The 25,235-nt window shown below is 37.8% G+C and overlaps 1 protein-coding gene across 4 annotated transcripts in view; it reads left to right on the top strand.

Moving 5' to 3' along the window:
• Window positions 1-25,235, top strand: part of JMJD1C (jumonji domain containing 1C) — a 149,119-nt gene that overhangs the window by 85,295 nt on the left and 38,589 nt on the right. For all 4 annotated transcript variants that reach the window (XM_088144295.1, XM_088144294.1, XM_088144296.1 and 1 more), the window contains 3 exons: window positions 22-135; window positions 18,552-18,657; window positions 23,756-23,880. In XM_088144295.1, the coding sequence (XP_088000421.1) occupies window positions 18,651-18,657; window positions 23,756-23,880 (132 nt within the window). In that variant the 5' untranslated portion in view covers window positions 22-135; window positions 18,552-18,650. The remainder of the gene's footprint in view (window positions 1-21; window positions 136-18,551; window positions 18,658-23,755; window positions 23,881-25,235) is intronic.

The raw sequence follows: 25,235 nt of genomic DNA, 5'->3' as shown, positions 1-25,235 counted from the left end.
TGTGTTTTATTTTGTCCGTAGACTTTTAAACCTTTGGTTGGGAAAAGTGTATACAGTTCTATTACTGCAGTTGAATTTCTTGTGGACAAACAGCTGGATTTCGTAACTGAAGATAGTGCCTTTCAGCCCTATCAGGTAAGAGTTATAAAAGTTATTAAATCTAATATACCTTAATTAAAAAAACGTAATGCATCTTCTGTATTAGTACTGAGGAACTATTTGTGATAATTAGAGACTAGAGGTATTTCCTTTTAGAAGTTGATGGTACTTTTGGAAAATACTCTAGTTATATGCTTGAGCAACTTCATTTAACCTGTATTTGAAATATTTTGTTCATTGTTTTAAATCTGGTTTGATTTCAGGGTATAATTTTATAAACAACTGAAGACCAGTCATAAATCCCCCTTGTTCAGTGACTATTCAAAGTTACAATGGCATAACCCAAGGACTACCTGTGTTATAAAATTGACCCTTGCATCCTTATAGAACATGCAGTATAACAGAACATGGGCTACAGGCTCAATGGGTCCTTTCCCACAAGGGCACAGTCTTAGCTCACAAGGCACTTTTTTATATTTGCCATCAAGAACAGCTGTTGGGAGGGCATTAGGACATGCTAATATTAGTACTCTTTGGAATTAGGGAATGGTTATTTAATTTAAATTTATTGGCAGTCTAAAAAACAAGTCTTGAGTACTCAAACACATTCCTGGATAGGGCAGATTGATCTAATTGGCCTTCCAAATCTCTCTTGAGTTATTGGTGCATAGTTCATGGACACTGCTATCAATCAACACTGTATTTTGATTACTAGAGCACCATTTTGAGAGAGTGGGTTCAACATTTTTGCCTCTTTTTTTAGGGGGGGGTGTTCTTAAGGGTAAGATGTGAGGGCACTATGTAAAGTTAAGGCACTTATTTCATTGACTCTCCCCCAGAATTAGCTGATTTTTCTTACTGGTGGAGGCTAAAGGGGAAAATAGTATCCAGTGACATCATAGCATCACATCTGCAGCTTGGAGACTAATAATTCTTCTGGTTAATGTGTGTTATGTTAAATCATAACATCAACTTGGAATGAACAGAAAACTCAGGTACACTTTCTTTCATGATATAACAAAAATACTTCAGAACAAGTGAGAAGTTACTGTCCTTCTATTTATATTTCCCTATGGTCATGTGTTGTTTTGTATGTCACTTAGCGTCATGTATGCGAGATAGGTGTCTATATGAATTTACTAAATAAATAAATAAATTGAACAAAAACTGTTGAGAGGGCCTTAGTGTTGCTGAATACTCAATGTATTAATCAAGACCTAACATGTTTTCCCTTTTGAAAATTTATTTCCTTGCCTCCTAAAACCTGAAATTATCATCAACATCTGGTAAAGAAAGTTGCAACAAATTTAACATAGCTGATATTTAATGTATTGTTCTCCATTTATAGGTAACATATATAGGTATTTTTCAGCCAAGGACCCAAGTATAATCTTGATATAATGCCAGGTCAAAAGCAAACAGCAGGAAGTTTCCAGATATGTATGAAGCTGCAAAATAACCTGTTTGATTATTTTGTCCAAGAACACAAGGTCAAAAATGTAGCAATACTTGTCTGGAAAATTCTCATTTGCTTTTCTTTGAGCAAAAATAATAATAATTATTATTATTTATTAAATGTACATGCCCACCCAACTCCAAGTGACTCAGTGGTTGACAGTTGTTAAAACATTTAAATACGAAAAACACAAAAACACAAAACAGAAGAACAATGATGGAAAAGAAAGCAAACCCAGAAGGGAACAAAAAGGAAGAAAAGGGTATCAGTCATCCTTTCCAAATAAAATGTCATGAATCAAAGATGCATGCAGATTGCATTCTGTTCTCTTGTTCCGGTATACAAAGAAGTAGCTTTTCTCAGCTAACATGAACATAATTTAATTGACCTACGTGTCCTAAAGATACTTGCAGCCATTTTTGCCTTTTACTACAAAATATACGGGGCACGTACCTGGGTCTGTACTGAGTTTCTTGGGGAACAAATCAGAACAATTAAAGCAAACTGAGGTGGAAAGAGAAAGACAATATGCTCTCTTGAGGAACTATGCTGTAACAAATCATCTGGTCCTAATGGCATTCATCCAAGAGTTTTTAAAGAATTTAGATACAGAATTGCTGACTTAGAAGTTGTCAATCAAATTAGGCTGTGCCAGAGAACTGGAATGTAACCAATATGATACCATTTTTTCTTAAAACGAACCCAGAAGAGATCTGAGAATGATATGCCTCACAGTTTAATGTCTGTTCCATGCAAATTGATAGAAACAGTAATCAGAATAAAAATAATTGGGCACATAAAAGCAAGCTGTGCTGAAGAAAATGGGTTGGATTCCATAGAGTTAAATCCCACTCACCATCTTATTAGAGGTCTTTGTTTGCTTTTGTTTTTTGTTACTGTTCTTAGAGTGTCATGGGTGAGATGGTGACCCTGTCAATACTATATATTTGAATTTTCAAAAAGCCTTTGACGTTTTTCATCAAAATCACTTGAGTAAATTTTAGTGTTTATGGGAAAAGAGAACCTTGGTTTTATGAATTGCTAAGTAGTTAAAAACAGAAAGCAAAGAGTGGCTGGCAGTAAATGAACAGTTTTCTCACTGGAGGGAAGTAAGTATTCATGCTAGTTGATTAATTCTTGTTTTATGCCAAATTAATAATTTCTTAAAATTATTTTACAAGTACTTTACAAGTATGAAAATATGAACTAAAGCTTTTTCAGAACCTTTTTTTTCCTTCCTGACATGCTCTGTAAACTTAACTTGTCCAATTGCATCCTTCTTACAAAAATCCTGCCTTTCTGCTTGCATTTAGGTGTAGGAAAAAAGGTGTAGGAAAAAAGTTCCCACTGGTGATAATGAGAGCTTTTTTTTAGCCTGAAGTTCTGTAGGCATTTGAAGAGGAGAAGCAAATATTTGCAAATGTGATGAAGTCATGTGAGATTTTATGACATTTCTTTCACATGGAAAGCCCTCTGCTCTTGGTTCAGTTGGAAGGGTAACTGTTGTAATGGAAATAAGAGTGATTCATTGATTGATTATACAGTCAGGACCAGAAATATTGGAACAAGGATAACAGTTTTGGCATTTGGCCTCTGTATACCACCACATTGAAGTTGAAAGGAAACACATCCAGATGGGAGCGAAGTCAGGACTTCCAGCTGTAATTCAAGGGGTTTGACAAAAGTGGGGCACTAATCATTCAGGAAGTACAGCCAGTGGTATACACACACACCCATCGTTGGTGGCTCATAAGTAATGGAATAAACCAACATCATGACAAACATAAGGATCACCTTTAATACCTGGATGAAAATCCTTTGTAGTCAATGACTGCTGAAGTCTGGAACCCATGGACATGACCAAATGCTGAGTTTCCTCCTTCAAGATGCTTTGCCAGGCCTTTACTGCAGCTGCCTTCAGCTACTGCTTGTTTGGGGTCTTTCTGCCATCAGTCTTGTCTTCAGTAAGTGAAAAGCATGCTCTGTTGGGTTGAGATCAGGTGACTGGCTTGGCCATTGAAAAACATCCCACTTCTTTGCCTTGAGAAACTCTTGGGTAGCTTTTGCTGGATGTTTTGGGTCATCATCCATCTGCGATATGAAGCGGCGTCCTATCAATTTGGCAGCATTTGGCTGAATCTGAGCAGAACGTATAGCCCTATACACTTCAAAATTCATCATGCTGCTTTTATCAGCAGTCAAGTCATTAATAAACACCAGTGACCCGGTTCCATTGGCAGCCATACATGCCCATGCCATAACACTGCTTCCACCATGTTTGACAGATGATGTGGTATGCTTTGGATCATGAGCTGTTCCTTTCCTTCTCCATACTTTTCTCTTCCCATCATTCTGGTGCAAGTTAATCTTGGTTTCATCAGTCCAAAGAATCTTATTCCAGAACTGGGCAGGCTTTTTTAGGTGTTTACTGGCAAAGTCTAATCTGATCTTTCTGTTCTTGAGCGTTACCAGTGGTTTGCACCTTGTTGTGAAGCCTCTGTATTTACATTCATAAAGCCGTATCTTGACTGTAGATATTGACAATGATATGGCTACCTCCTCAAGAGCATTCTTGACCTGGCTAGATGTTGTGAAAGGGTTCCTCTTCACCATGAGCAGAATTCTGCGGTCATCCACGTTAGTTGTCTTCCGTGGTCTTCCAGGCCTTTTGCTGTTGCTAAGCTTGCCAGTTAATTCCTCCTCCTTCAGGATGTTCCAGACTGTTGTATTGGCCACTCCCAATGTTCTTGCTATGTCTCTGATGGGTTTATTTTGTTTTCTCAGCCTAATGATGGCCTCCTTCACTCACATGGACACCTGTTTGGACCTCATGTTGAGTGTTCCAGTGAACAGCTACCAAATCCACATGTAACACTCAGAACCACCTCCAGGCCTTTTATCTGCTTGATTGGTCATGGGGTACCCAGGAAGCAGGCCACACCTGGCCACGCAGCTGCTTGTCAGCCATTTGTTCCATTACTTATGAGCCACCAATGATGGGTGTGTATGTATGTCACTGGCTGTAGTTCCTGAATGGTTAGTGCCCCACTTTTGTCAAACCCCTTGAACTACAGCTGAAAGTCCTGACTTCGCTCCCATCTGGGTGTGTTTCCTTTCAACTTCAATGTGGTGGTGTAAAGAGGCCAAATGCCAAAACGGTTATCTTTGTTCCAATATTTCTGGTCCTGACTATGCCATCAAGTTGTTTTCAACTCCTAACAACCACATAGATTCTCCATTTCTTCTCCATATTCTTTCAAATCTCCCAATGGTACTCATCGCCACTGTGACTGAGTCTATCCGCCTTGCTGCTAGTCATCCTCTTCTCTTTCCTTCCACCTTTCCTAGCATTACAGCCTTTTCCAGAGAGCTGGGTCTTCACATAATGTGCCCAAAGTAGAATAATTTGAGCCTGGTCATTTGTACCTCAGGTGAGAACTCTGGGTTGATTTGTTTTCGGTTTGCTTTCTTGGCTGTCCACAGTATTCTCAGGAGTCTTCTCCAACACCAAAGTTCAAAGGCATCAATACTCTTCCTATCCTGCTTCTTTAAAGTCCAACTTTCACTTCCATAGATTGTCACAGGGAATACCATGGCTTGCATGATTCTCATCTCTGTAGGTACAGACATATCACAGCATTTTCCAAGGCCTTCATGGCTGCTCTACCAAGTGCTTGTCTGCAGCATATTTCTTGACTGCTTGTTCCTTTATGGTTGATGGCCGATCCTAAAAGGCAGAAGCTATCCACCACTTTGATATCTTCATTGTCAATTCTAAGGCAATTCTACCTGTTGTCACTAGTTTGGTGGTCTTTATATTTAATTTTAGTCCCATTTTTTCACTGTGCTCTTTGACTTTTAGGACTAGGACTTGCAGGTCCTTTGCATTTTTAGCTATCAAGGTAGTATCAGCATAGCACAAGTTATTGATGTTTCTTCCTCCGGTTTTAAAACCATGCTCATCTTCTTAGGAGTACAAATAACAGCCACTGTAACCTCATATTTTTATTAAAGCTAGACAGATATAATCCAGTGAAATATTGAACTGGATTTTGGGTGGCAGTGGTAAAAAGGAAAAAGAAGGAACATTGGAGACTCAGTGACATAGATTTGGGATTCGTTAGTCCAGCATATAATAGTATAGCATATTATATTACATTAAACTTACTTATTAAATGTATATGCATAGCAATTGCATAGCAATACCCATGTCCTCCTAGCCAAACTCATTTTTCATTTTTATTTCTACTTTGCCTTCTCTTCTTGTCACAATGAAGTGATTAGTGGGAGTTATGTGTTTGCATCTGGTGAGTGACTCATCACCTCCAATGTGCTGCAGTGTGGTGATCATGACCTGAAAGGGAGGCAAGGAATAAGGAGAGCAATATTCATTGAAGTGTAAGTTTGTTCTGTTTACTGCTCACTGCTGCTGCTACTTCTGCTTCATGCAGAGGTATAACTGCAAAATGGACAGCTGATCTGAGTAGAGGTAATGGATAGCACATTGGCAACCATCTGTTGAGATTGATTAAACCCTGTACTTCTTCTAACAGAATACCCATTTCTGTTGGGGATGAATGGGTTTGGAGAAACATACTAAATACTTAATTCTTTCCTCTCCTGTTATTTTTACCATTCCTAGTCACCAGAATTACGGGCTTCCATTAATTAAATTTCCATTTGCTATATTACCATATTTATTGGTGTATAACACGCACAGACGTATAACAATGCACCTAAATTTTAAGAAGGAAGTTTGACTAAAAAACCTTAAATTTAAAATAAATGACTTGGAAGCAAAATAAAGCGAGCTCTGAACTTTTTGTTTATTAATATTTATAGCACTTATAAAGTAAATACATAATATGAAAGAAAAAGCACCTCTTTGAACAAAGAAAACTGGCGCTCCCCGTCACTTGCGCTCATGCCTGAGCTCCGCAGAGCAGGAGGTGAACAGTGGGTGAGCGAGCAAAAACCGGCACTCCCCATTGCTCGCACCTGAGCTCCACAGAGCAGGAGGTGAGCAGCGGGGGAGCGGCAGTTTTTGCTCGCTCGCCCATGTGGAGGTCAGGCGCTAGCACAAGCAATGGGGAGCACCAGCTTTTGCTCACTTGCCCGCCGCTCATTTCCTGCTCTGCGGAGCTCAGGTGCTAGCACAAGCGATGGGGAGCGCCAGTTTTTGCTCGCCCACCCGCCGCTCACCTCCTGCTCTGTGGAGTTGCCCTGTTAAAGCCCTGCTTAGATGAAGGCTCCACTCTCCCAACCCTGCCGCTTGAATATCGGCATATAATATGCAGCTAGGATTTCAGCCCCAAATTTTAAGGGAAAAAGTGTGTGTTATATGCCGATAAATACGGTATTTTATTTATTCCAATTTATATATCCACCCATCTCATATATGTGGCTCTGGGTTGCAAACAGATAAACAATATAAAGCAACCAGACAATTCAACAAGAACAATACAGACAATACAAAAGCATATAAAAGCCATCATAAAAAATTCATAAAACTCATAGCGGAGGTAATCACATCTGACAGTAACACTCATGCAACCACTGTGCTGGCTCTGCCATGTTTCCTGGTCCCCATGCCTGTTGGCAGAACTGTGTTTTCAGGATCTTTTGAAAGGCCAGCAAGGTTGGAGCCAGTCTAATCTCCAAGGGGATGATGTTCCAAAGGATGGGTGCGTGGCAGAAAAGGCTTTCCGAAACCTGCCAGATGTCTGTTGGGATGGGTAAATGTGATTGGGGAGAGATGCTCCCTCAGAGAACCTGGTCCCATGCCGTGTAGGGGTTTATAAGTCATTACCAGCAGCTGGAATTAAACCTGGAAGGAAATTGGCAACCAGTGCAGCTTACAGAGATTTTTTTCCCAGCACTTTGAAATGCTTTTGTGAAAAGTGATTATAGACTTTTTGGAGGGGGGATATCTTCAAGTCAACTTTGACTCCTGGCAACTGCCTGGACTATATCCCTGTAACTTTCTTGGTAAAATTTTTGAAAGTACAGTAGTTTGCCATTGCATTCTTCCGAGGTTATAGAGAAAGTGAAAGGTCCAAGATCACCCAGCTGGTTTCATGCCTAAAGTAGGACTAGAACTCATAGTTTCCTGCTTTGTGGCCTAATGTCTTATGGAAAAGGGGGGGGGGGCTGTTCTCTCAGAGCAATTCTTGATAAAAAACAAAACTGCAAAAATGTGTACCTTAAATTTCTGGGATCTCAAAATACAGCCATATCTTCTGTTGAAATTTATGAGTTGTTTTTTTTAAAGAAGGGGTGACTCCTGAGAAAACAATTAGTTGAAAATACAATTTAGCCAACCCATATATAAATATATATTAAATTGCAATATAAAGTTTCTTATACTAAAAAGTACATACGGCAGAGTGAAAAGAAAAGAACAAGTGATAAGTTCCTTTTCTTCAAGTCTAACATATTAGGGAAAATATATTTTGAAATGCTTTCAAAAAATACACAGAGTTTCTGTGTATACTTTACAAAATAAATTGTTTTTTAAATTTTGGAAAAGAGAATGATCCAGTAGCCTGCATAAAACAATGATATATATTTATAGTATAGTTTATATGGAATATAAATATGGAATATAGTTTATTCTGTATTTTACAGAACTTAATTCATTCTCTGTAACTTACGATTTCCTTGGGGGGAAGTTATATTCAGTGCTACAAATTGCCCTCGCAAATTCATCAGAAAATTTAGCAAATGAAATGGAACCAGGATCTCCTTACACTAGAGAGTACTGTTAATCCAAGGCCATAAAATAACTGGCCAAGTATCTCATTAACTCAGAAGGATGAAAGACACAAAGCCTAGATTTTAAACGCTGCTATATATATGTATGTGTGTATACACACTGCAGTAGGCAATAATCTGTTGTGTTCAAGGCTTCATTCTGTCTGATTTTACCTTAGCCAAATTGAATCTAAGATAATTTCTGCACTGGTGACTTGTGTCTTCGTAGTCATTGTTGAAATAACATAAAACTTGGTTCCTTTATTGTTATTTTGGCCCAGCAATGCTTGGAAAACTCTAGAACAGTGTTTTTCAACCTCAGCAACTTTAAGATGTATGGACCAACTCCCATGCTGGCTGGGGAATTCTGGGAGTTGAAGTCCACACATCTGAAAGTTGTTGAGGTTGAGAAACACTGTTCTAGAGGACACTATGAATCACTACTGTGAAAATAACCCGAGAGCTTTCTACCACATAAAATCAACAGACAAAAAGGTACTGAATAAAAGATAAATTATGCAGAGAACTGTGATTTCCTATTAAGCTGTGGTATGAATCCTGACAAAAATATGAAGTTTTGACTTTTTAAGTTTTTTTCTTTTTGGATGTTGAAGGTAATTTGAAACATTGGACACATAAATAAAAACTGCCGTAAGCTCGTAATATTTCTCAATAGGGAGTTGTCTGATTCAGCAGTTCTAGGCAGAACATTGCTGTGCAATTTGTGGGCAGCATGCAGTCTTGAATCGGTGACCATTTTCCCCTGGCCAAGATCCTTGGAAACCTGAAGGTGCTTCTACTTGTACATGTGGACTTTTAGCTTTCTTTCCTGGCAGCAATCACAAAGGCTGGGAGTCCTTCCATTCCATGTATATGAGGGGAGGAACTGCCACAGGAAGACAAATTGTTCTTCTCATGGTTTTCCTGGATACAAACCATGAAGTCTGCATTACTGGGAATTTATTTTCTGATTGCAGTTTGTGAATTTACAAACTTAACCATTGCTGTATTGAAAATATGCACTGTTAAAATAGAGAATTTAAGTTTCAGTGAATTTTTTTTTTTCCATGACAAGCAATTTAAAGTATCTTCAAGTCCATATTTCACTGCTTCTGGGCAAAATTATTTATTTCCTGTTAATACTAAGTTTGGGCTTAGAAATACCATTTGAAGAATTCTGTCTATTTGTATCTGATTAATTCATCCTTAATCTTGTTCTTTCTTTTTCTTTATCATTTCTGGGAGAGAATATGTCAGATTAAATCGGTCATTTTGAAATAGGATTGTTGGTCTTTTATTAAAGACACTACAATTTTGGTCAGCTTTTTTTTTTCTGGAAGAATTTACATTTGTATTTTAAATAGCAGTTCCTCAAGATTATTATCCATACATGTAACTATCCTGTTTGATATACTGAAGTGGGGACACAAATGGTGTAATAAATGCTAGTAAAAGGGTTTTTTCCCAAGCCTTAAAAAAAGACTATTAAGAATGTGAAAGAGCTATAAATTTCTTTAAAATAACCGATTTTTAAACACATATAGAAATGACAAAGCTATATTTCTTGGACTCTTTCAGGACAGTGGTAGGCTGTTAGAGTATTTTTCTAGTTAAGGGTAAATGGGAAAAGGAAACTAATATTTTGAAAATGAATATTGCAGGTTACACTTTATCTAAGAATAGATGGGACAAAACAAACTTAGATTAGCTCCTGCTAAGATGGAATGTTAGTGGTCAGTAGACACGTGGGCCCTCTGAAAAAGGAGGTCCTTCACTTTCTCTGGATGGGGAGGTAAAGGAGATGGTTTGTGATTTGTGGGTCTCCCTGGAGCCATGTCTCCTGCTTAAACTGCAGGTGGCAAGGGAGGCCATGGACAGCTTTTGCTGGTGTACCACTTAGGACTCTACCTGCACCAGAATGCCCTGACCTCATGCACTGGTCACACTTGGACTATTGCAACATGCTCTGTATGGGGCTGCCTTTGGAAATGACCTGGAAGTTGCAGCTGGTAAAAAATCTGGTGGCAAGTTTATTAACAGGACAGCCCTACCACTATAGAATGATACTTATATTAAAGTTGCTGCATTGACATTCAGTAGGCTTTTGGGGCTGAATTCAGGGTCCTAATCATTACCCTTAAAGCCCAAATAGTACAGCACCAGGATATATCAGGCAATGCCTTGTTGGAATTTAATCTGCCCATCTGGTCTAGTCATCAAGAAAGGGCCTACTGAAAGTTCACAGGGCATGGATGAGATGGCAGACCTTCTCTGTAATAGTCCCCATTTTATGGAATACTCCACCCCCCAAAATATATGCAACTGTGTCCCTCCCATACACACACATTGCTACAAATCCAGAAAGAAGTTAACACTGTTTTATTCCAACATGCTTTCAATCCCAGCTGACTGACCATTGGTGTCTATCTTGGATGTTATATTGGGTTCTGTATTTGTTCTCTATAATTAATTTTCGGGTTTGATATTGATTTGCATTTAGTTATTTTTCTTTTTGTTTGAAGTTGTTTGGAGCAAGTTATAAGTTATACATTAATCATGTAATCAATCAACCCTTCTGCAAAATATATACTTGGGGAAAATCTGGGGTTCTCAAAATGAAAATATTTGCCTTTGTCATTGTCATAAGTCCCCTGGATTCCCTTTTCTATGTGCTTAAAATGAGAAAAAATTGTTCCACACTTGGAACAAATAGCCCACCTGAAATGTTCTTTTGGTCTGATGGAACAAATTTGAAATATTTCAATTGTTCATCACAAGCAACAGTAGAAACGTGGGATAAACCTTTGTTCCTCTGTAGTTCCTGCTGACATATCTGAGTTATCTGGCATGAAAGTGAGGAATATAATTCTCATTTTATTTCTTGACTTAAATCTTCCATTTGTAAGCTGAAATTAGATTGCAAATGGCAAGGACATGTGTTGCTGACCTCTGTGACAACAGCAAAATCTTACCTTTATTTTTGAAAATAATAAATAATGCTTAAAACTATAAACATTAAAGACAAAGACATGACTATAACAAAACACATATAGAATAAGGTTTCAGTTTATAAAGTATGTAAAATATATTGGTGGCCTGCCCTATATCTCTGAATTTTTTAACGTCTATTTGGATTCCAAAACATTTTATATCAGTAAGTTTACAGTATATAACAAATCAGTCTCCTGTACAATGCAAATTGAATTTTCATTTATTTGTTGTGTATAAGTCTGCTACTGATTTTTAGGTTTTTTTTAAAAAAAATTGAATATACCTGCTAGAATTAAATAAAAAGAAGCCAGAAGTAGATGGAAAGAAACAGCACAATTACAGGCAAATAAACCTCACCATGTATCCCATTGCATTTAAAACAGTTGGAATTTTAGGGTGCTGAATTGGGTGCCACAAACCAGATTCTATTATTACATGTTGGAATTAGAGACAGGGAGCAACTCTTGTTGAACTTTTTGAATTGGTATGAACATTTACCAACCAACCAACATTTATCAATGTTGTTCTTAGGAGATTTACACTATTGTGGCTTGTCACCTAGTTATGTGCAGGACTGCATTTTCCCATTGGAACCAGCCCAGCCAGTTTGACCTATCTGGGAGAGACTGCTAGTGATGCCCCCTTTTATTTACTTTTATTGATTTTAGAAAAGTGTGCGCTTTTTAATCTGAACCTTGTAAAATAATAATAATAATCCCCCAGTGAGGCACTACCTTGACGTGGTTGTGGGGCTTGCGTGCTCCGAGGAGGATGAGAGCTATGCCAGAGGTTCAACCATACTGGACAGGTCTCATCAGAGGAGCCAGACGAAGAGTGCCTCTTCCATAAACAATATGGTGAGACATAATTTACAGAAACCTATACCGGATTGGTCGTCACCTGGGTCAACAAGGACCACGCTAAGTGTTCTAGTTGCTGGACATCTGGTGACAAGATGTGATGGACTGGAATTGTGGGGGCCAGAATCGGGGAGTAAAGAATGCTCTTTCATCTCCCGAAGCGTGGGGAAGAGATAAGCGGATGAGGCTGTTCCTCATCCCCTCCCTCACTCTGTTTTGACTGGCTGAATTTGGGAACTGAGGTTTCAGTCTGGGAAGATTCTTGATAGAGGTTGCAGCTAATAAACCTTGTTCAATTGAACCTGCATGGTCTCCTGGAGTTTCCTGGGCTAAACCTGACATAAGTGGACTACAGGACTCAGGACCCTGTTGGCTGAGCAACCAGGGCCAGCAGCTGCAGGACTACTAGAAGAAAAGTTGTTCACCCGTTGCAAATATATGAAGACTGAAAACAAAGAAATAATCTGCTATTACGTGGACATTGTAATCCCTGGAGAAAGCAGAAGAGAAGAGAAAGAACTGGAGAAAATCACAAAATACAAGACCTGCAAATATAAGTAGAATGACTGTGGCAAAAGAAAGCAAAGATAGTGCCAATAGTAACAAATGCAGTGCAAACTTAGGAAGGCAGGGGAAGGAGGAAACAGGGTCCGTGCGAGCGCAGGAAGGCCCAGGGAAGGAGGAGGGTGCTGGTGAATGCGTGCCTGTGTGTGAGTGCAGGATGGGCCAGGGAAGGAGGCCATGGGTGGGTGCGGGCATAGGGAGGCCAGAGAAGGAAGGTGCTGGTGGTGCCTGTGAGCTGGGGAAGGAGGGCGTGGTGCATTCAAGTGAGTGAAGAGGGAAGGAAGGTGCAGTGCGTGCGAGCGAGCGAAGAAAGGTGGGAGGTGGGGGAGACTTACCCAAGCAACTTGTGACCTTCCCTGCTGGCTTCCCCATTGAGTTTGCTTTTGGGAAGCTGGCAGAGAAGGTCGCAAGCTGTGATCATGTGATTGTGGGATGCTGCAGCTGGTCATAAGTGTGAGCTGGTTGCCAAGTGCCTGAATATTGTTCATGTGACCACGGAACTTCAAGGGCCAGTCATAAGTCCCTTCGTTCAGTGCCATCATAACTTCAAACAGTTGCTGAACAAATGGCCATAAAAAGGACTACCTGTATAATTTTCCTGATTTCTTACTGCTATGAGGATTTGTATGCTTTTTGTTGCTTATTTTCAAATGCTGCTTGTTGGCATTTTTATTTCTGTTTTAATAGTTAGAGCATATTTATTACAAAGAGCTTATCTACCTTGATATTCTTGCAAAAAAGGGATTACTGTTAAAATAATGTTACAAGCACAGAGCAGTAGGTTGTCTGGACTAAACTGAATATTACACAGTCCGGTATCAAATTGACCAAACACCTGGAAATACCTGTTCCCTGTTATTTGGTATCTTTGTTAGCGCAGTTTTAACTCTCCCTTCAGTTTTCCCATAACATTCCATTTAGCTCTTGAAACTGCAGTAATAATTTTTTTTCCTGCTGGATACAGTTTTGAATGTACTTATGTCCACAGGAATGTTTTGGTTATTATGACTGGTCCTCTTTTTAAAATTTAATATCTTTATTTTTTGTAACAATACAATATTTAATAATACAAACTAAATTTATATTTAATTTAAATATATTTAATATATTAAAATATATTTGATATTTAATTTAAAAATACTAATGATACAAACGAAGAAGGAAAAACATCTAATATTTTATACTTATCAATAGTCACTGGTTTACCAATGAATTCACTACTGTAGTATAAACAATACAAAATATTATTGTAAGATAACACAAAACCTCTGCCATAATAACACATATTGCTGCGTCCTTTGACTGTTAGAAAATATTGCCTTTTCCAAAACAGATACATCACACATTTCTGACAACCATTTCTTGATGTCTGAAATAAAATCACTTTTCCAAATTCTTAATATAATTCTTTTTATCACCCCCAATGCTCGATACAACCACAATTCCTGATAAACAGCATATTCCAAAGCTTTGGTATATAATTCAACATTACATAAATCCACTAATACACATTAATACACAATCCCCAAAAGATACTAAAGGATCACATGACTATATCATGTGTATCGTTGAGCCTTCAAATTTCTTAAACCTGCAGCATAAAAAAATCTGATGTCCATCTTTTCAAATACATTCTTTGGAGAGTCCAATATACTCCAAATACAAATTTTTGATGAATCAACCTTAATCTTGAATCTATAGATACCATTGAAACATTTTAAAGGACCTGAAGCCATTACTATAGCTTTGTGGGAAATTCCAGTTCTTTTTTTTGCCTTTTTATATCATGGACTCTGGAGTGGAGGTATGATCAGTAAGTGTTCATGTCTTATGTCCAGAACATATACAGCATCTTAAAAAATAATGCAAATTCAGTTGTCAGTTTAGTATAGAAGGCCATTTGTTTCTTCTGACCTTCTGTAAAGGTGAGAAGAAGCTGGATAAAGGCAGTATAAACACCAGAAATCACTGACGCTCCCACCATCCACAAATTTTGCTAATGTTAGCTAGCAGTTAAGCTTGTGTACTTTTGAGACAGATGGTATGAACAAAGTTGGTTTATCTGACTCTCCATAGATAGTTTTAAAATAGTTTAGCCTTTTTATTCAGTATTAGTATTTAATGTAGAGAATCCTTCCACAAGCCTATATCATTAAAAAGTTCAAGGTAATCCCACTTACTTTTTATGAGGATTCAGACATATCTACCGCTGTGTCAAATTTCAAAGCTGGATGAAGAAGAATATATAGGTAGTCCTCAACTTACGACCACAGTTGGGCCTGGAATTTCCATTGCTAAGCGATGCAGTTGTTAGGTGAAACATCATGTGACTGCACTACTTAGTGACAGCAGTTCTGGTAGTCTCAGTTGCGATCTTTAGGCCAGGACAGTGCCATCGTTAGACCGGAACCTCATGCTTCTCCTGTCCTGCCATGCTCGCCTTCACTTCCCCAACCCCCCTATTTCTCTCCTATCTCTGCCCTTTTAGCTGCCCTGCATTCTGCCACCTACCCCTGCCGCTCTCTGTTGTCTGCAGCTGAGCTTCACATCTTCTCCTGCTGCTCACCCAGGATCCAGGCACTGGACAGCCCTGAGATGTATGTGGTGAGCACGGCAGGGAGCCAGAGCCAGGCCTGGCTGGGGAGGAGGCAATGGGACGGTGAGGCACAGCACTCTTAGTTGCCAGACGAGGCAGGAGAGCCAGCAGCGGCTCCCCAGATGGAAGCTGTGTGAGAGGAGCTGTTTGGGGTAGCAGCAGAACTGGAGGGAGATTTTCTTGGAACATGACTTAGTAAGATCTTTGTGAGCTAGAAAATGTCTGTACGACACCAAACCACTATTCGTCTTCCATTTTGGCTTCAAAAATCTTTCAAATTCTTTCAAATACTTCATTGAGAAAACAAATTTGGAAGGTCTTGCTTTCACTCAGCATGGTAAACTGAAAGAAATTCTTGAGTATTCTAGCAGCATTCTTGGATAGGAATATCTGCTCATCATGACATAAGAAATTAGTAAATGGATTGCTTAGCACTGGATGAGAGGTGGTGAACTTGGAAGAGGTGGAGGGATTGGGGTGATCTATAAAACATGGCTGTTGGAGTCCCATTGTTCCAGAAGGAGATCTGGTTTCAAGGTAGTCCTTTCTCCAGTAGTGTTTGCTGCAGACTGTTGACTGGCTACCCCAGAACTAGTGAGCATTTTCTGAAACCACTGTTGCAGGAACCTAAATGACAACATTTTTGGCTGCCATTGTCAGCAGAACAACTGGCTGTGACTGGAACTGGGAGACAGCCCAGGACAGAATCCTGTGGAGGGCATGGCTCTTGGTTGAGGTGCTCTGCTAGGACAGTAGACCCCATGAACTGTTGCAGCAGTAATTCAGCTGAAAATATAAAGAATTATTTCATCGCCAGAGGAGTGTTGGCACTGTCTGGCAGAAGTGGAAGTTGTGGTGACAGCAAGCATGTTTGTGGGCCCGTGGAGAGCAAGAGGGGAATCGAGTGGAAGCTGCTGTCACCTTTTTCCTATGGGATGCCACTTCAGTTGTCCCATGGGTGCCACCTGGCACAACGCTGGGACATGGCCATAAAGATATCACATCCCCTCCAAATATAATACTTAGAATTGCTATCAGATTTTTACCATTGCTATATTGCCCCAGTCCTGATTGCTACAATGAGTAATTCTTTTTCTAACAAATGTTGGAAATGTAATGAACAGGTTTTATTGTTTATCCATATGTAGTGTCAATGTTGCAGGGACCAACAATTCTAGAAAATGAGAAGTTTTTATTAAATTTCACTAAATTAGATATCCCTTCAAAATATACTGAACTAGCATTGTATATATTAATGGTAGCAAGGAATTTGTTTTTTATTGGAAAAAGTATTTGATCCCTTCTTTGGAAGAACAGCTAACTAACTTGTGGAAACATGTCTCAATATCCAGAATAATGTTGTATTTATAAAACAAACCATTCTTTGATTACAATTTTATGTATGCATTTGCACCACATCCAAAAGATAGTCCTCGATTTACAACCATTCAAAGTTATGATGGTGCTGAACAATGGTGGTTACTACTGGTCCTCGGAGTTATGGCTGTCCCAGCACCCCCATGGTCACATGATCACAATCTGGGCACTTGGCAACCCATTCGCATTTATGACCAGTTACCAAGCACCCCACGATCACACAATTGTCATTTGCAACCTTCCCTGCCGGCTTCCCAGAAAGTAAATGGGGAAGCCGGCAGGGAAGGTCGCAAGTCACTGGGGTAAGTCTCCCCCACCTGCGCACCCTCTCCAACCCCTCTGAACTCGCGCTGTGCCAGCCACTCACGCACCTTCTCCGACCCATGCGGCATCTCTTGTGTACCCCTGCACTCCCTCCCCCGCCCAGCAGCAGCCATTTACCTGCCTGCCAGCCTGTGATGTGCAACTTCCTGCCGGCTTCCCACTGACTTTGGCTGTGGGAAGCCAGCAGGAAGTTGCCTTGCCTAATGACTGTGAGATTCAGTTAACAATGGCAACTGGGACTGCAGGGTTTGCCATCGCTAAGTGATGCAGTTGCACTTTATGACCACATGGCTTAAATTCCAGTCCCAGTTGTCATTGCAAGTCAAGGACTACCTGTATAACTTTTAAGTATTGGTGTAATGTACTGTTTATAGTTTTTGCTAGTGATTTACAGTTAACCAAGCATTTTCAGCTTAAGGCTCAATAGGGACATTTAAGTTTTGTTTAGAGAAAAGATGTGATATATTTTATGATACAGTAAGTAGTACAGTAGGCTTTATGATACTAGGTTTGTTATATAGTCACCCACATTTCCCTGCCTGTACTTTTACCTTTTTATATAGTCTGTATTCTTATTTGAATTCTTCCAAAGACACTTAATAAAATAATTATTTTATTTTATTTTTTAAAAATCACATTGTTGGATCAAAGGCAACCAACATTTGTTAAATGGGGCTGTGGAGGCCAGATTTTCAGAGGTCTTTGGGCCTCTTAAAGAGCTGCTGGGATGGAAATTGACTTGTTTAGGATCACTCTAGATACAACCCAAGGGAGACATGTTGCCAAGTAGGTGCTGATAGTAGACTTTTAGTATAGACAACCATACCATTGAGATGAGGTGTCCTTGGGTAGTGGCTCCAGTCTGTAGTAAGAATACAGGTGCAGAGTGTCCTGCCTACTGAACATTACTGTGAAGGTGCTCAGTTGGGTGGAAGTAGCCCTAGTTGGTTCTAGGGATTTGGATGAGTAAGAAGGAACTAGGAAGTTGAGGTGGTGAACAAGTGGCCGTTTGGAGTGGTTCTGCCAAGAGTGAGATAGAGTGTAATTGTATAGTTGTTAGTGGGGGAAGTATAAGGGAAGATTATGGATTGGTGTGGGAAAATAGGTGGTGTGGTGCTGAGAATGCATGCTCTGACCTTGATTTGTGGCAGGGGGGGATGTAGTAAGATCACACTTGTGACAAAGTTGATATTATGGTGGCTGTCAATGGGGCCTTTACAGGGAAGGGAGATTAATCAATAAATATTAAATTAATGGTATCTGATAGAATATATATCCATATATATTTTCATACATTGTTTAACTTCTAATAATTAAACTTGGTTTTGTAAATAAAAAAATCTGAGAGCATCTTTGTATTCATTTCATATTTTTATAGTATCTATGTTCTAAAGTTTTCTCTAGAAGTAATACAATAAAGACATTTTCTGTCATCTGTCTGATTTTTTTTTTCCTTCAGATTGCGGTATTTGCCTCAAATAGTTGGATAATAAATGTTGACTAAGTAGTGTTTTTCTGTTTTCTTCTTTAGGATGATGTAGACAGTTTAAACCCAGTTCTCAGGGATAATCCACAGCTTCAAGAGGAAGTAAAAATCTGGGTGAAAGAACAAAAGGTGCAAGAGATTTTTATGCAAGGTAATTTTGAGAAATATATCTGTTTTTCATTTAATTATGTATCATAAACATTCATAGTGAAACATGATTGCTTTAGTTTTTTAAATTATGAAGTAGATGTTAGTTAATATTTCTGAACCTGTGATTTGGTATGTGGAGACTAGATTAGTGGTTTGTCATTTCTGTTGGTTGTGCTTCCTTTCCAAATGCTTAGAGTATTTTTAGAGTATATGGTCAGATGGATCTTGAATGATCCCATGCCGTTTGAACAGTGAGATCGTTTTTACTAAATGGTATAATTTTAAAAATTTCATTCCAGTGCTGAAAGCTGATGTGGTTAAGAAGGAAAATTGAGTATGTATTAGCAGTAGTTTGTTTTTCTGAATTACCCATCAAGTTTCTGCGTTAAATGTATTTAAATGAAATAGAGAGAGATACACACATTAAATAATAGGGAGTAAAACATTTTTGATTTTGAGAACCAGCAAGGTGTAATGGTTAAGGCAGTGGACTTGGGATGGTGGGATCCTGATTCTAGTCCTCCCAGAGCAACAAAGCCATTTGGGTGACCTTGGGCCAATTATTCTCTCTGCCCTAAAAAGAGTGAGGTCCTGTGATAAGCTGGCTCAGAAACAGAACCCTTTATCACCCCATGCATTTGTGTTTTTGCTGTGTGACATAGGAGAATGCAGCACAAAACAAAGAAACCCTTCAAGTTTGGGACATACACTAAGAGAAAAAAAAATATTTCAGCTGTTTCAGGCTCAAAACATCCTGTTTTCAGTTTGAAACAGTTATTCCATGTGCATGTCAGAAGTGTTTTCTGCCTGAAGTAGGTCTGTTTTAAAGTCTAATGCTTCTAAAATACCAGCAGTAGGAATGAGGCAGATTGCATTGAGCTCAAAATGGGGGGTTTTAAGGTCCCAAGTTTGAATCAAAACACTGTATATCCCTACCAGACAACCTTCAGCTACCAAATGGTATTGCAAAAACCATTCAGGAACTGGAAATTCTTTTTTAGTGTATGTGTTTCCCTTACTTATCTGTCTGGACTACCATGTTTTCCATACTAGTTAGCCAAATGTTTCTGAATATTCACGGTATTTCATGAAAATAATCTATATTTTGTGCATGCTTCCAATGGCTGCCACTAATGGCAAATCTTATAATGTCTGAGATGCAATATCAGTATCAATTCTTTTTCATGGGATTTCTCCCACATTGTTGATCCATGCATGACAGCTGAGCTCAAGAATTCTCATTTAAAGATGTGCATAATCTTAAACAGTTAAAAAAATTATGAACACTTATGCTATTTTCCATCCAGTTAAAGCCATAATCAATAGGGCTGTGCAGTGTTTCAGATTTAATTCAGAAGACTTGCTTTTAAGTGTGAATGCAGCACCTGTGCGCAACTCATTAAGGTAGGTTCAGGATTGTTATACAGTTTCACAATTGCACAGCCACATTGAAAACCTCCCCACAGCAAACACACTAACCTAGAAACAGATGCAGTAGCTTTAATGTGCAGTAGACAGATGGTGTGTTTGCTGACCTACATGTTCCAAGGCACTTCTGAATCTGAATTATTGCACAGCCTGATTAATATCAGCATTTAGTATATATGGTAAAAATTCTAATTTTACTTTGCCATTACAGTATCTGTGCTCAGTTATCACCATCCACATAAGGTAGTACCATTGATTTTAGAACCATTGAGAGATAGGGGTGCATAATAATTAATATACTTCTTCCTTTCCCTAATAGCCAAAACTATTTCCCATTTTGGTCAACAATATATGTTTGTTTGTTTGTTTGTTTTTTTAATCTCATACATTATGCTGTCAGGGAAGAAGGCAAGATGGCAAAGAGGTAACATACACCATAAAGAGCTCCGGCAATTAATTCTTTAGATTTTTCTATTTGCTTCCTGTTATTTAGCCCACCACAGAAGATATGACTTTGTTAATTACTGTTTAAATCCAAACTTCCCTGCCAGTGGATGTTAGATGGGGGAACAGCTCTAACAGCAGATTTCCCCCAAAATGCAGTAACACAGATAAAAAGGAGGATACATCAAAACCCAAAAAACAATGACAAAAACACTCTGGACATTATTCTGTCAAAGTTCACACTGAGAGCTGTAATTTTGTAATATTGACAGCAGAGCCAAGGCCATAATGGCTGAGCATTTGGAGAATTGCAGTTTCAACACTGTGGCATTCTGGGAATTGCAGTTGGTTGAGTAGTTGGCATCCTATTATCAAACCATTAACCTTTCTGGTGCAGTATTTCAGTGGTTTCAGAGCATGGTACGTTGAATCCATATTTATGAGCTATGATAATTTAATTAATAAATAACGGCCTACATTATATACTCGGCTTTCTATAATATAGCTTATGAACGCTGATATGTATAATGAATTACAACAGTGATCATACCTTTTTTTAGAAATCATTCTTTATGGTTTTGATATTCAGAATGAACATTTAAACTATCATTTTTTAAAGTAACATTCAAATGACAAAATTTCAAAGTCACTGAGTTCCAGAATTTTCTGCATCCCCCTTTTCTATCCTTTCAAATTGGTTTGTGGTGATTTTTTTTTAAAGAAAATGCAATTACACTGCAGTGTTTAAGCTTTTCAGGATTCCTGTCTCTTGAAATGAAATACTTCCCTTCTGCAGATTCACCTTGTCCATTTTATTCTTTTGATCCTAGTTTGGAGATTAATTTCTCCTTAAATTTTCCCCTGGTACATTTCCGACTATCAGTTGCTGTTCCTCTGGGAGAAGTTAATCCTTCCTTACCAATTTCCTTTCCTTTCCTTTTGTTTTTCTGTTTCTGTTTTCTTTTTATAATGAGATAGAAATACAGAAGCAGAAACTTGACAGCGCAGTTCACAGAGAGACTGTTAAAGGAAACATTATTTACAAATCATGCAGGGAAGATCAATAAGGAGGAAGTATTCAGGCTGAGTCTGAATGCAACAAATGTTTATTTGAACTTCAAATCTACAGATCTTGGCAGAATGTGAAAACACAAGGAGGCATTTAGTCCTGAGAAAAGGGCACTGCTAATTAATGTGTGTAATCTCTGTTTCACACATTAATTTGTATAGAACCTTTGTTTTAATGCCCCAGCCACCTAATTTCAGGAAAACATTGCTCAAACACTGTTATAATAATACAGTGAGTCCTTGATTTAAGGTCCCAGTTTAATGAACTTCAGATGCAACAAATCAGATTTCTGTCCCATTTCCCCAAGATAACAGATCAGTCTATCGTTCAAACACTCCTGACCTGCCAGTTAATTTTATGTCCTTACAGTGTCAGGTTATTCATGTAATGACATCATTAACCCATATAATATACATTATCACAAATGATGTAATTTGTGATTTAAAAGACATTCAGGAGTAATGGACACCCTCTCTCCCCACTTAGTCTGATTCCACAATTTAAAGTAATGTGGAATCTTGACTTTTTTGCATTGTGCCTTTAGCATATGTTGTTTTCTATTTGCTGATAAGCTATCCCTTTTCTATTCTGGTTTGTTTTCTGGATCCTCCAGATATCATTTTCCTTAGTAACTTTGGCTGGAAATGAAATATGTATGTATCAAGAGTCTTGGCAGCACCTGGCTGATCTTTTTTGGGCTCAGATGTTAAGCAGGGTCAGGCCCACTTAGAAGTTAAAGTACTAAAGACTACCAGGGCCCTCACCTAAACTAGGTGTTGAAAAAATTCCAGAAGACAATGGCAAACTCCTTTCAAGAAAACTAGAAGGAAGTGTCCGTGAAATGACCAGAAGTCAAGCCTGACTTGAAGGAGACTTTATCATTTTACACAATAAGAAAGGTGCCTTAACATAATAATGGTTTGGACCTACTGATGTTGAGATTGCTCTGTTTTTCAACTCTTACATACCTTCCCTGGGCCGATACTGCTAATACTTTTAAACATAATACATAGTACCACATAATTCCTAGGTATATAGAATATCAACATTGTCTGCAGGTCATCCATTTGGTTGTCTGCAAAAGTACTAGCTAATGGGAAAAAGAAACTGAAAAAAAAAATCCCTAGAGTATACTCTAGACTAATACATTTATCTGCCTGTGTAAGGTAATATTGCAGACAATTTCATAAAGAACAATATAGTAACATTCAGTACATTGAACAAACCCTAATGCAGTTGTGTTGGATATAAATAAAACATTTGTAACATAAATTGTATTTGATCATAACTGTTTCTAAAGCATTTGTTACGTCTTTGAACCTGGATAGATTAATTCAAACAAACTTAAATATAGTTATTACAATAACTTAAAACTGTTAAAAAGTGAAATGTGTTAAGAAACAAGCAACTCTTTTTATTCCTTGGATAGAAACTTTGAGGTAAGTGATTCTGTACTGACAAAATACAAGAGACAATAGGCTTCAGGTCTGTACTTCACTCCTTCATTAGCCATTGCTAAAGTTGGTACTACCCTGGATAGATGTAAAAATACCAAAATAACCTGAAGATGGAAAATGTTTTCTTTAATTAGGAATAGTGTGGCACAAACAAATTGAACCAAGTTGGGGTAAATAAGGGTAATAACTGTAGAAGGATAGTAGGTAAATAAGGATATAGAACTTAGTTTTAAAAAAAGTGTGGTTTAATTAACACATGAATTTTAAATTGGCTTCTAAAGTAAACTGTTGCTTCAAAGTGACATGTTTGCAGTTAATACATAATTTAGAAGTTATATATTTAAATTTATGAATGGAATATTGTTAATAGCACGGTTACAATGGAAAGAAAAAAGACTGCTGAGGGTAAAAAAAATTCTGTAGTCACTTTTTGGAAAATCTTGGCAGCTGTGTAAACCCAAACTTCAGGGACTAAATTCTTTCTATGTCAAAAGCACATGTTTATAGTAACAGATGTTGGACAGCTTCTGTTCATGAAATTAGGCTTGGTTTTCCATTTAGCATCTTGTACTTAACATATGACTATATTTCCCACACCCACTGGAATCATGGCTTGCAGAGATTTTTAACATCCACTTCTAAAATTAAACTGCATTGGAATATTATTTTAATCCTCAAATGTTATTTTCATTTTTCTGAAGGTCCTTATTCTTTAAACGGCTATAGAGTAAGAGTATATAGACAGGACTCTGCCACCCAGTGGTTCACTGGTATAATTACTCATCATGATCTGTTCACTCGCACTATGATTGTTATGAATGATCAGGTAATTATTTTTTCTATACTGAAACTGTTCTTTAAAAAATGCATCAGTGCTGAAGCTTGATATAATTGTGACATATTGGTTTTAAATTGATTTTATACGTACTCTGTCTTTAAAATAGTGCTTAGTAGCTTATATATTTTAAAATCTAAATTTTTTAAAATTTGTGATAATGTTTTTATTTTAATAACTTTTTGACTTTTTATAATGCTTGCTTTTATTCACTTATTTTATTTAATTGTTGTACACTACCCAGAGTCGCTTTGTGTGAGATGGGTGGTTGTATAAATGTGACAAACAAATAAAGTGAAAATGACTGTTTTAATTTTCAAAATGTAAATAATTGTATTACACATCTTTTATTTGGTCATAACATGGAAATGAATTAAATTTGCCCTGATCAAATATAAACAGTTCTTGGAACAAAAGCAGCTTGAAGAATGATTACAGTAATCCCTGATATTCTCAGAGCATAACTGGAGAAGTAGAATCTAAAAAAGATTTTGTCAACAAAAATTTTCACCATGTTTATTAGACACCTCAGAGAATGTTTAAAAGGATTGGTTGGCAGTTTAATTATGCTGAATTCAAAATAATTGAAGGAATCTTTATCCATATGATATTGGTTTAATAGCTGTACAATTACTAATATGGTTTGGGAAGACTAATACAGCTTAAAGAGTCAAATGTTATTCTGACGCATATGCCAAAAATCTGGAATCTATAATTATATAAAGAATTAAAAATCAATCAACCATGTGGCTAAGCAAAAGAATTATGATGCAAAGATAATGCTACCCTGGGTTTACAGTTATGGTTTAGTAATATGTTTTTTTGTTGTTGTTTTTTGTTTTTGCTTTTGAACTGGCTTTCCATCAATGTAATGGAAAGATTGTTCAGTATTACTTCATGGAGTCAAGGTTTAAAGCTGTGTTCAAAAACAGAGAGATGTTCTGTATCTACAATAATGTCTTTATCCTTCTTCTTTTTCCTTTTCTTTTTTGTGTCTGTCTTATTTATTTGCATTTCTTAAACCAACAAAGAATTTGGGTAGCCTGCTCAGTATTATAAAATAATCAAATCTAATGATAGTAGATAGGAATAAAGGCCATGTAACCTTTTATCTAATTTCTTTTTAATGCTGGTTGGTAAGGTGTCATTAATGAGTCTCCTTTCTGCCTTAAACCAAACGCGTTTCCCTTTCTGTCTTTATATCTTATGTTTATTTGACTACAGGTAGTCCTTGGGTTATGACCATTCATTTAGCAACTGTTCAAAGTTATGACAGGTCCTCTGAGTTCTGGCAATCACACTATCCCTGCAGTCATGTGATCACGATCCAAGTGGTTGGCACCCAG

Source organism: Python bivittatus, unplaced genomic scaffold, assembly GCF_059951505.1.
Source record: "Python bivittatus isolate LINGU-HERP-01145 unplaced genomic scaffold, Pbiv_v1 ctg000400_np1212, whole genome shotgun sequence".
In the NCBI taxonomy this organism is placed as follows: domain Eukaryota; kingdom Metazoa; phylum Chordata; class Lepidosauria; order Squamata; family Pythonidae; genus Python; species Python bivittatus.
Note: the sequence above shows the minus strand (reverse complement) of the source record. Positions and strands in the feature narration are given on the sequence as shown.